General features: G+C 39.2%; 1 protein-coding gene across 9 annotated transcripts in view; it reads right to left on the bottom strand.

The window, feature by feature from the left end:
* ELAVL2 (ELAV like RNA binding protein 2) overlaps window positions 1-13,075 on the bottom strand; it is a 94,799-nt gene that overhangs the window by 29,343 nt on the left and 52,381 nt on the right. For all 9 annotated transcript variants that reach the window (XM_030969535.1, XM_030969529.1, XM_030969530.1 and 6 more), the window contains one exon: window positions 11,665-11,902. In XM_030969535.1, coding sequence (XP_030825395.1) covers window positions 11,665-11,890 — 226 coding nt within the window. In that variant the 5' untranslated portion in view covers window positions 11,891-11,902. The remainder of the gene's footprint in view (window positions 1-11,664; window positions 11,903-13,075) is intronic.

Below are 13,075 nucleotides of genomic sequence, written 5' to 3'. Positions count from 1 at the left end.
ATTAGGATTCATGTCATGGACTCAGATAATTTTTACAAGTCTCCGAAAATTTCAGAGTGAAGATATGTTCCATGACCAATACACAAAAGCGGCACTTCAGAAAATCCACAGGATTATGTAAAGATCAACCTAAAAGCTGCAAGTAGCAGCTATGTTGTCCTGAAAGCAAGCAAGTGTGGCCACAGAAAAGGTAACACTACTACACTCCAACCCAACTTCAGAAGCATGAAAAGCTTAACAGAGTTTTAGAGAGTAAAACAGAGTACAAAACATTCAACCTTTTTGTCTGTGTGGATTTGCAATTTAAGACATCAGAATGCTCTACAATGTGCCAGAGGGATCCTGCAGAGTGATAACCTCACAGAGGACTTGTGAGCCAAGACAAGGCATCATCCAGTTGGTACCAGCTCTTTAACAAAAAAGTTGCCTCATCTTCCGAAGTCACTACTCTTACCTGTAATTAATGTCACAGAGACTACCACAGTATTATCTTGACACTGAATAAGGCTAGGAGCACACACTCAGATACACAACTCAATTAAGCGTAGCACTGTATCTGAAACTCCCTACGTGACTGTGGTCTAACAAGAAGAGCTAAATGCATAAGTAGAGGACACCATCAATCTTTCTATTTACTCAATGTAAGTTACTGTTCAAGTTTCAAACTATATTTTACTTTGCACTAAGGCATGAACTGAGTTTTAAAAGCAGCTTAGCAAAATAAGGGAACCTGCGTAAGTCATTGAGCAATCCCTAATTTAATTGCAGTTTGCTTATAGTTCCAGCAGATGGATTCTATTTACTGAACACACAACTCATACATCACTGAGCAGGTGAGGCTGGGAAGCTTATAAGAAAACACCTGTAAACTATGATCACTACTAGATTTCAGTATTTGATACTTCAATGCCTTTCTCCCAAACTATATCTCAGCTATTGATCTAAACCTGGAATAATGATGGCTGAAGAATGAATGAAAAGGATCAAACACTGATCAAAGTATTGACACACAGTAAGTAGATTGTGTCTAATCTCAGCCAAGTTCAACTCCTTATTAATTTGGTGTCATCCTTCTGCATTATAGTTTATGGTTCTTCACATGTGAGGAACATCATCATCTGGTGCTTCATCAACTTAAGGCTGTTGTTACTGGATACAAGCGATGGTGCAGCTCTGGTTCTTCCCTGCAGCATGAGGAGAAAGTTCATGGTGGCTGGGTACCATGGATGCTAAGCATTACATGAGCCCAATAAAAGATGTTCAGCAAGAAAGAAGGACATCAGCTGAAGGTTATTAACAGAGATCCACCATGTCCAAATAGAAAATCTCAACATCAGAAAGCAGGTTGAAAGCAGGAACCACATGGAAAGGTGCATGCTGTTGCACAAGCAAAAGAAATCCTTATGGAAACTACAGAAGGAGGAACACTGAGAATCATGCCCATTATTGCCTTGGGTTCAAATATAACAAAAAATATGACAGCCAAAACCTACTTCAAATAATGAAGACTGAAGACATCCAGACCTTCTTACAAACTAGCCTGTAATATTACAAGGAGATGAGCCTTACCACTCCAAGGTGAAAGAATATCATGGAATTTGCCAAATCAAATACTTTTCTGAAAGCTAGCTATACCCTTTAATTTACACCACTATTAGTAGTAACATGTTCCAGGCATCTCAGTTTTGTCTTTTGCAGTCAATTTACTCCTTGTCAGGAATACAGACAGCAGTGGTAAATATTCTGTCTTATTGTATCCACCTAGTCACCTTAAATAAGCAAGTGGATGTAAAGCACTTTGTTCTACTCCTGGGGTTTCAAAACCTGTGGTAATGTGCCCACCCAAGTAAAAATATGGCATGACACTTTGTTGTGGTTTAAACCCAGCTGGCAACTAAGAACACACAGCCACAACTAATAACACTCCCCCTCACATCCTGGTCAAAAAGGGGAGAAGAATTTTAAAAAAAGCTTGCCAGTGAAAACCAGTTTAGTAATTTAAACAAAGGAACATGCAATACCACTAATAAAAGGAAATAAGAAAGGAGAGAAACCCCGAGGAAAACAAGTAATAGACAAAAAAACTGCTCATCATCATCCACTGGGTTATACTAAATCCTATCCTTGAACTGTGAGCACCCATTTCAAGTAACTCCCCCAATTTATAATTTGGGCATGAGGTTCCATGGAGTGGAATATACATTGTTGGCCAGTCCAGGTCCCTGAAATATCACTGCTCCCTGGCACAGCACGAAACCTGCTCGCTGGCACAGCACGAAACAGTGAACAGATTTTAATTCGGGGTAAACACTGCTCAGCAACAGCAAAACCATCAGTGTGTTATCAACATTATTTTCATACTGATTCCAAAGCACAGCTCTCTACCTGCTGCTGAGAATAAAGGAACTCTCAGCCAAAATCAGGACACACCTGAACTTGAATTCTTTTCCCAAACTTCACAAAAATATATACTACTTTGGAACAGTTGTTTTGGTTTTTTGTCCAGGTTTTTACCTACTACTTAATCTCAGAATTTTGAAAGACATCCTGAAATGTGCCATGATCCTAAGTTTGAAAAATATTTCCCCGCACTAGGAAACTTTTTTCATAGATTAACTAACGATGTTACTTTAAATCACATGCTTGCATTTTGGATTTTTTCTGGTTTTTAGTGATGAAAGAAAATGTGTAGAAAAATGGTAACTTGTCCTCAAAACAATTTCTTTCCCTAGTGGAGGTCTTAACTGTCAACTCAAAAAATATGTGCTTGAAAGTATGCCCAAGGGGAGCATATTTTTTTCAATTCTAACAGCTGTAATTAACAAACAAGAACAACTGCTAATCTGCAATACTAAGTAGCTGGAAAAAGCCATTTCTTTTTGCAGTTGCTAAATGAACACTGGAAAAAAATACACTGAGAAAAGCTGAAGTTTTTGTTATTTGAAACTGAACTGTGTCTCCACAGCAATTAATTCTTACATGAACAGAGAGAATTTCTTCCATAAGTAAGCGTGGCTTTTTTAGTTTAGAGGGTGGTGGGGAAGAGTGGGGAGCCTAAATAATCAATGCATCTTACTATAGATGCAAGACTTCATAACCATTGTGCAGCTGCAAGTCCATTTCAAAAAGGGCTTTGGTTTAATATGCACAAAGCTACCACAAAGACTACGAAAAAACCTCCTCTACAATAGATCCAGAAACTCAGAAGACGGGAAAGAATTCACATTACAAATCCCCTTCTGTTTTAGTAAATGCTGCTAAATGCCTGAAATAAGCAAAGGTAAAAAACAAAGTAATTGCAGCAACTGGTAAACAGCACAGAAATTTTGAGGATAATGTGGCTGTGTCCTTGATAACTGTGGGAATTAGTAGATTTACAAAAAAAATTAAAGGAATCCTAAAATGAAATACAATATCTCAGCCCTCTCAGTTATTCTCTTTTTACTGTGGATTAAAGTATTAGGTCACTAAAACCACAGGCTTGTATAGTTTTCTTCTGTGGCATTCTACAGCTTTCTATTTCCACTCTGACTTGACATACTGCAGGAAGAAAAATTCCACAGAGAATAGTATAATAGGCCCTCTTCTGCAGTTGTACACAGAAAACCACAATGGCAGTCTGGCAAATTTTCACAGCAAGAGCTGCCAGTTGAAGTACCATGACAAAAGAAAATCAAATGCAGATATACATATATTTTACAGAAAATAAACACATGCAGCTAGAAAGTTTCTTGCATGAATTTTAAAGTCTTGCTTCTGTAACACAATATACTAGCTGCTTCAATACATAATGGACCAGCCATGAACCTGTTGGAACCATCTGCAGCTTGAAGTCTTATTACTTACCACTCAGCTTGTGGAGGCTGAGAGGAAGTATCTACTTTCTGTAGAAAGTATCCAGGTCCCTATAATCCATGTGACATCCTTGGAGGGAAAGAGCTTCACAGTGTGTAGGTCACTTACATCACTACCCAAACTGAGGCAGACATGACTGAAACATACCTTCATTATTATAAATACTCTGCTCTAATCTCACAGCACAGTCACCCTAAAAAGCAGTTACGCTGTAAGAACTTCAAGTTACAAGAGGTCTCTCTCACACACCAGCTTCCACTAGAATCAACATTTATTCAAACAGCTGGCCCAGGATCACTAAGATGTAACAGCAACATATACCTGCATACAGGTATGAAAGAGTAAATAGTGTAAGATACACCAAACTGGCAGCCTGGGACTCCCAGTGTGGAAGCAAAGAGCCCTACCTTAGCTAAAAGCACACAAGATAGCCCACATCACTACAGCACCAATGCCAGTTTGCAAACCTCAATGCTTTCATAGGCTTCTTGTAAGTTATGGCAACCACTGACGAAAGTGAATGGTAATCTGTTTGCAGAAAAGTGCAAGATAATGCATATTGCAATTATCTCCATCAAAAAGCTCAGTGTTTGCTGAAAACAGAGTGATTTAGTGATCAGAAAGGTCCCTAATTATATTTAGTCATATAAAAAGAATTAAATTTTTAAAACATCAAGTTCTTGCTTATGCTATATATTGAGATCAACACATTAATTCAAGTTAATACATGATGAATAATCATTTTAAAAACAGCTTGTTTCCACAAAGTTGGTGCTATGAGTGAATCCCTGGCAGGTTTAGTCAAACAAGTCTTTTCTTCCTCTTGTAAAAACAAAGCCTGTGAACTTCTGCAAGGTCAAAACAGTATTGTGTCTGTGTAACAGTGAAAGTCACATGAAAGTACAAGGATATTAAGTGCAATCTTGAGTAACACAAGGTGAAACAATTTCGTTCATCCTCACCTGTTTACATGACTCATTTCCAGGAGACATGTGCAGTGCAATAAATTATGTGTTTACTATGGAAGGGTACAGTAAATGCTGCTAAACACTTTTTAGTAATATTAAATAGCAATCAGAAGTATAAAACACCACAGAATTGCCTGGGTTGAAGGAAACCCTGAAGACCACACAGTTACATCCCCTCAGCAGATTTAAGACAACTGTGCTCTGGATCCAGACTAAAGCTTGTTTGAATCTTAACTCTTCCAGGATTATCCCTGCAGGATGGTACTTCAAGCACCCTAGCTGGGTAGGTATGCCAATACTCCGCTGCTGCCCTTTCCTCCAACAAGCACACAAAGTTCAAAATCATTTTATTAACTTTGTGCTATAACTCACCAAGTCCCTAGCCCATATCAGAAGCAGCATTTTAACATCAGCAGAGCTCAAAACATAAACTTGAAAATTTAGAAGATTATTTTATAATCAAGCCTCCCTCGCCCCAGAAGATCTATGCTTCAAGATCTTGAGCAAGATGCCGCAGAGAACACTTGGTCATGACAGATAAACACATATAAATTAAATATAAATAGAAATTTGCCTCCAATCCCATTTGGCTTCTATTCTTAATTTCACATTTTAGTCAAGTTTTGCACAACACATTCTACTGGCAAGATGCAGTTTTTCCAGGCAGCACCTTTTGTCCACAACCCTGCCTTAATCAGAAATTGTCAGGCTGACAAAAACTCACTCACCTCAGCACACCACCCAGCAAGCACCCATGCATATCACGGTCTCAGAACACCACAAAAGAGCAAGCAGCATCAACTAGTTCTTCCTTTAGCTGCCAAATTACTCTACTCCTCAGCCAAGTGCACAAAACCCTGCAAAAACATCTGATGCATTAGAGCGATATAGGATTGCAAACACCAAACACACTGGGAGTAAAAGCTAACAAGGAAAAAGACCTGAGGAGTTTAACAAAGATAGCAAGCCTCTCTTGAAACATGATGAAGTTGCTGTGCTCTGATCATTTATGTGGCCCTCTCTGTCTCAGGCATTCATACTATATGAGGAGCAAGTACCTGAAATTCCAGCTACTCATTGGCCTACCAGGCTCAATATTTTTTTGTTGCCATGGGAATGCTTAAAACTTTCTATACTGTAAATAAAGTAACTTTGAACACTAAGCCCCTCCACAGATATGCCACACCATATCTTCCTGCTTCCTCAGGGACATAAAAAAAACACCTACCTTGTAGGTATGACCCACCTACTTTGCTTCCTACCTTATCTTCAAGGCAGTAGTAAGCCTCAAATTCAGAGCCTCAGATTAAAGCACAATCACATTTTTTTCCCCATCTTCCTGCAAGGTTAGTTTAGACACCCTAAAATTAGACTTCCATTAAGGGAAGTGAAAGATTTAGAGCTGGAGAGAAAACTAAGACTGCTCAGAGCAACAGTGACAAAAGACTAGAAAGAAACCGGCAGCCCAGGTTCAACTGAGATCACTTTCAAAGCCAAGAGTTTTAGATATGCAGTAGCACTGACAAGGCATAAGGTTTCCCACAGCTCTGCCCTTGCCAGACACTAACATTTACAATGTTATGATAAAAGGAGTGAACACTACAGAGCTTAACAAGTTTCACATGTTCTAGATTCAAGCAGCCAGTCAGTTAACACACTTAGCATTGCTTCCACTGAGGACACAAATAGGTTTCCCTTTATTACCAGAAGACTACTGTACAAGTCACAGCAAGTGTAAGCGCCATCACTAAGAGATCGATGTTTCAGCCATGCTTTGCTGGAACAGGCCACTTGCCCCTCAGAAAAGAAAATCCTTTTCCAAGTCATGGCCTCAGCTGTTTTGGCTCTCTATAATTTAGCATTCTGACAAGCTTTTCCTCTGACCCTGCACTAGAGGAGGCTGAGTGCTCCATAACCAAGGATGTGGCAGAGCAGAGCCCTTCCCAATGCTGCACTGACTGTATGTATACACATGGCTCACAATGAATTGTGACCAGTGCTACCACTGTGAACACAAGCCCCATCTGACAGCATCATGTCCAGCTCCATGTATTTCTTCATTTCTATGACCAACTCAGAATCCTTTGCATTTATTACCATGGTACTTCAATGAAGACTGAAAACATACATAAGAACTAAAACTCTCTGTACAAACTTTAAATGCAAAATATCGACACAGCTGCTTCAAGAATTTTATGGAAGTGTTCAACTTTCAGGCAGTTTTTCTAGAACTACAGTTCTAGACATCCCAATCATGTGCTGCTTTTTACATCTTCACTTTGTACAACACAGGAATGAGAGAATACTTCAAAGTATCTGAGAAACTACTATCTTCAAGAGGACAAGATGAAATCTACAAAATTAAGCGAGATATCCTGCTAGCTTTAATCTTATGGGAACAGGTGTAAGAGACAGAAACGCAATCCTACCTCTACATGAGTATCCATCACAGTACCGTAGACTAGACTACGGTACTCTGGATTGTATTCTAGACTGCAAAAGCCTAGACTGCCTATGAAATTTTTAAAGGGGTCACATAGACATGACCTGAAAACTGTACTCCCTGAGCCTATAATGTTGACCATAAAAAAACACCACCATAATGTGACAGATAGTGGCCAGCCACAAGACAAACAGGAGCCCAGATTTTTTTGAAAAAGGTATGTAGTAAGAGGATCAGACTTTCAACCAACATGTAAGCTCCACAGTGGCAGCTGGATCACGTATGGAAAAAATGCAACACAACAGTGATCAGCAGGATGTCCTAAAGTGGACTTACTCTTTATCTTCAAGCAGAGACGATAGAAGGCAGAAGCAATTAATGAAGTCTTCAAGCGCAGAGCACCTGTCTCCTTGTACTAAAGGTAAAAGTATTACCAGAGTTTCACAGCTCATACACAAGTCTATGAATGTGAAATATAGTCCCACGACAGGTCTCTAAGCATATCCTGCCTCACCTTCTAGACAGAACAAGCATTTGCTAAACTGCAAATGAAATCCATATATAAGCATTATCAGTATTCACAGTTAAAGAGACAAGAAATTCAGTCCTATTCATGAGCAGGTTCTCTTTTAAAGAAAAAAGCTTGTGAATTTTATGAGCATATGATTATTTTAATAAGAGAACAGTATGGGAGCTTGGAAGCCAAGAAAACAAATACTTTCCCAAATTTAAGACATCTGAGTTAGCTGCTTTCTGTAATTAAGGAGTCTATGTTCCATGAGTTTCACTTTAGCTAACAATGCCACAAGCACAATGAAAACTGGGAGATTATTCCACAATGTAAAAATAAGGCATTAATCTTCCACATGTACAGTTGAAATTGTACTGAAGACAGTGGGAGTTAAAAGAATGCAGGGGGTTTTTTTTGTTGTTGTCGTGTGGTTTTTTTTAAGGAGACTACAGTCACATTTTTACCTATATTCAAGTTTCAGAAAAGTAGGTCTAGAAAATGTGTACCATACTATGATATGTCTTACTTTTAAAGTGCTAGCTATTACTGTTTCTTGTATTTTTTCAAAAGCTGCTAAATCCATCTATCTTGTGCAAGCAGAAAGCTTTAAAGTGCTTGACCAGGGGCAGCCCCAGCAATTAAATTTCATCCCATTTTATCCTCTCCCCTAACACTTTGAATATTTTAGCTTATTTTTTGTAACCATACATGCTTAACATTAGATTACATAAAAGGTTGTCATTATATGATAAATTTACTTCTGCTGCCTTTAAATATGCAGAAGCACCTAAACCAAGCTAAACACCTATCTGAATTGGCTGACTGGAATTCAGTTACGTTGATCTGTTGAGACCAGGGTCTCCCACCTATTGTACAAGCACAATTAACTTATACAGTAGTTTTGCAATTTATATTGACACATCTGCATTAGTCAACAGCACATAAGAGTTAACACAGATTCTAAAATACCTAGGCACAATGACTCATTCCTGACAGATTCTCTGGTTAGCAAGTGAAGATAAAGTGAAGTTCATGACCCACTTATCAGATGCTGTTGTCAGTGGGACTCTCACATGAAGAGACTCTTGTTCAGCACCCTTTAGAATCTTCAATACACTACCAACATTTAACTTATTTACCTTCAGTAAAGCAACAGAACAGCAATCAGCTATTTTAATTCCTACTGATAACACTTAAAATGGTTTTCTGCCAACACAGAAAGCAGACTTCACTTCAGCTACTAATGTCACCCCAACAGACAGTTCTGCCCATGAAATGCATGCTTGGAGATGACTATCAGGAACCTCCACACATCAGCTTTCTGCCTTATTCACAAGAAAATCCCTAGCTAAAAATCAATAAAATAATCAGGACTTGGACTTCAAACTGCTCACATGAAATTAGTAAATGAACTCCAGGGTGCCCTCAAACAGGTTTTCCAGAGGAAAAAAATGAGGAAGGCCTTCAAGTTCAACTCCTCTCAATCCTAAAGTGTGCAGACAGCTTCAAGGAAATGGGGCACTTTCACCTCTAGTGGGAGATGTGCCTGACCACAGCAGGGAGGCTGGAATGAGGTGCTTAGGAAGGTACCATCCAACTGAAACCATTCTGCTATTCTACGATAATGCAAGTGCACTTCAGAGTTGCAGATGTGATCACGGAGTGAGTACTAAACAATAGGGTGGGAGATAACTTGGTTTAAATTCACTGGATGCTAATGAGTATTTGGGTCAAGATGACAGTGGCTGGCCATGATCTGTCTGTATTTTAACACAGGGCACAGGCACACAAGTTGATCTCCATCCCAGTAGTCTGTGGGCTATGGTCACTTCCTCCCTGTTGCTGGTCTTGCCCATCAGTGACAGTGGCCATGAAGTGAAATGCATTCTTTGACATCAAGCTTGCAGGATGGTACCACTCCAAGCCAAGGATAGGACTGGACTGGCCCACGTGTGTTCCCACCAAACTCCACTATGTTTGCAAACTAGCAGGCAGAGAGTGGTGGAGACACAAGCCATTACAGATCTCAGTGATACCATAACTGTAAAAGTGTCCTTCAACTTTTATGCTACCCAAATCCTATTTAAAGATACTCACCAAGTAACTAGCACCCCTGACAGTTCATTTAAGAAGGACAAAACAAATTATTACATTTTAACAGAGGAATTAAACCAATAAAAATCTGAAATTAATGCCATATGAATTTCACAGAACCTGGTAACAATCCCTGTTCTGAATTTAGAAGGAAAAGAAAAATTTGCTTTTCAAAACTCTCTGAAGAAAACCTGAAAATGAGTAAGAACAGGACTAAAAGTCGAGAGCTTTTTCCTAAGCATCTACAAACACAGGGTTATCTTGCTCCAGGCTACTTAAATAAGAAGTATTACTCCCAATGCAGTCGTTGCAAGGTCAGCCACTGTACTTCTCAATTTCACTTAAAATCCTAAAATCTTTTGGAACAAGACTGATGCAGCATTTTTGCTGGCAGTTGAAAGTGTATCTCAAAGCTGAGGATCTGCTCTCTGATAAAGTAGAAAAAGTATCTATCTCCAATAATTTAAACTCTGGAGTTCTCTGCTACTGAGAATGTAATTTAAATTCAGGATCCTTCTTAGGCATCACTTCATGCTATATATAAAACATCACACCTTGAAACAAGAGGTCTACAATTATGTCCAGCTCCATTCCCAGGTAAGAAGTCTCTTGAAACTATGTAGCAGCAGCTGTGTGCTTCTGGCATACAGAACATCAGACCCATCATGTACGGAAGTGGACAATTTGAACATTGATCACAAGACCTTAAGGGTTATTTCTGTGGGCCAGAAGTAGCAGCCTTTGAGGTTATTCCTAAGCAGCTTCGATAAGGAGGTTAAACATGCTAAACATGTGGGATATACAAGACAGAGACAAACTGTCTGAATAGCCATCCCACTAACTGATGAAGTACCAGTTATGTCTTTCCACTTCCAGAACAAGAGGTCAGGAAACACCTAAGGAAGGGACCTTCTGTTTCAAAGCACTGAAGTCATTACCTACAAAGAAAACAGACTTGTTCTCTATCCACCAGATTTCACCTGACAACAGCAAGCTGTGGCATCAGCCCCATCTAGTTTCTTTGGCATCCCAAGAATATTCAGTAATCTTCACACTGAGAAGCAAAGATTGCTTGAAGGTTTGGTCAGGCCAGATCAACTAAAAGCAGTGATTTCAGTATCCCAGACTACCATGCTGAAGGACGGCGCTTCAAAGATTTACCCATTCCACTACCTGATGTCTTAAGAACACGTTATCTGCTGTGGGAAGATGTGCTGGTTATTCAGAGCCATAAGGGAAATAAACCACACTCAGCCAAAGGAAGTCAGCCAGAGACTGCTCAATAAGAAAAAAACCAAAGAGTATAAATTGACTCAAGCGTGCATCCTAAAGAAACTATTCAAGTGTTGCAATTCAAAAGCAGCTTAACCTGTGAAGTAAGATAATCTGCCCTTTTTCCAAGGTACAAGCTTCATTACCTGCATCCCTGAAAAGAAGTAGCTTTTCATTAACAAGTGCTAAAAGTCTAACTTCAATGAGGTTGAATTACAATTCAAGGAAACTTTGTATAAATATCTGCTTTTCCACATGTGAATCTTCTTTCCTAGTACTCTGAAGCCCAAGTTTAAACATCCTGTTAGCATTTATAGCACTCAAAGTAACCTAAATTAAATGCAAATTAATATGCTTAATTTTGGGGTATATAATTAAAAAAATTATTCATTTAAGTTCCTTCTGACCAGCATTGGTTCATTCTGCTCTTATTCCATTACTTAAGAGAATTGCAGAATGACATCTGAGAGCTTGCTGCTTGGAAAAATGAAAATATACAGAAAACTCTAAAACCAACATACCTGTTATTTTGTCCCTGACAAGCTTGCAGGATTCTATCTCCCCAATGCTGCCAAAAAGACTCTTCAGTTCCTCTTGTGTCATGTTTTGTGGAAGGTAGTTGACTATTAAATTGGTCTTGCTGTCTTCTGTGTTCCCAGAATCAACTGGTGATGAGCAATTGTTTATGGTGGCTGAACCATGGGCTGTGTTATTACAAGTTGGTCCATTAGACAGTTGTGTTTCCATGGCAGCAATTACCTGCCGAAAAGAACAAAAAAGAAGAACCATCAAAATTTAAATTTCAGTATCTAGTAGGAGAGTCTGAACAAGAATCTAAAAGGCCTGTGCCTATGCAGAAATGGTATTGCCAAGGCCATATACTGCCTCTACATGCAAGAAAAAAACCAAACACCAGTACAGAAGGGCATTAAACTCTTAGTCAAGACAACACTTTAAAACCTCATAACAAAAAAACTATCTTCTACAAGTTCACTAAATGAAATCAGCATTCAAAGCTTCATTTCCATTTTCTGCCATTCCTCCAATTTAGGGGAATAACAGCCTTTCTATTATAGAAGTTACCAAACAAAACTGGCCTGTTGCAAGAGTAATCACTTCTGTTAACTTACAGCTGGTTACTGAAGTAACATCAAATGCAGTTTTTAATGAAATAGCATCTGAACAATTTCAAAAAGAGGTGGGCATTAACTGTATCCAAAGAATACTTCTCATCAGAAATAGCAGAGATCAAGATTAGTATTTTAAAGGGATATTTAGGATATATGAATGTGCTGGGATGGAAAATATACTCTTCTTTGACAACATCCAAGCCAAACTTTTCACCACAGGTGGGAATCAGGCTTCCAGATGCTTTTATTTGACGAAATCGACAATTTCTTGTTATTATTTCTTCCCTCGCCTGAACTCTGAGAACAGTTAAATTTGAATCTTATTCTTAATGTACTTTTTGATCACTCCAGACCTACTCTGTGCCTGGGAGACCACAGAACTGATCCTCCTAGAATCTGTGCTAAGGTAGATGGAGAACAAGAAGTGATCTCAGACAGCCAGCGTGGCTGCACCAAGGGCAAGTCCTGTCTGACCAACTAAGTGGCCCTTCTGTGATGAAGCGACTCCATCAGTGGACAAGGGAAGGGCTACAGATGTTATCTATCTAGACTTACTCAAAGCCTTTGACACAATCCCATACAACATCTTTATCTCTAAAATGGATAGAGAGTATCTATGGGCGGATTAATAGATGGATAAGAAAGGGATTGGAGAGTTGCATCCAGAGGTGGCGGTCAATAGCTCAGTCTCAACAGACATCAGTGACAAGCGGTGTCCCTTGGGGGCCCGTACTGGGACCAGTGCTACAATGTCTTCACTAATAACACAGACAAATGGATCAAGAGCATCCTCTGCAAGTTT

The sequence above is a fragment of the Camarhynchus parvulus genome, chromosome Z, assembly GCF_901933205.1.
Source record: "Camarhynchus parvulus chromosome Z, STF_HiC, whole genome shotgun sequence".
NCBI lineage: Eukaryota > Metazoa > Chordata > Aves > Passeriformes > Thraupidae > Camarhynchus > Camarhynchus parvulus.
Note: the sequence above shows the minus strand (reverse complement) of the source record. Positions and strands in the feature narration are given on the sequence as shown.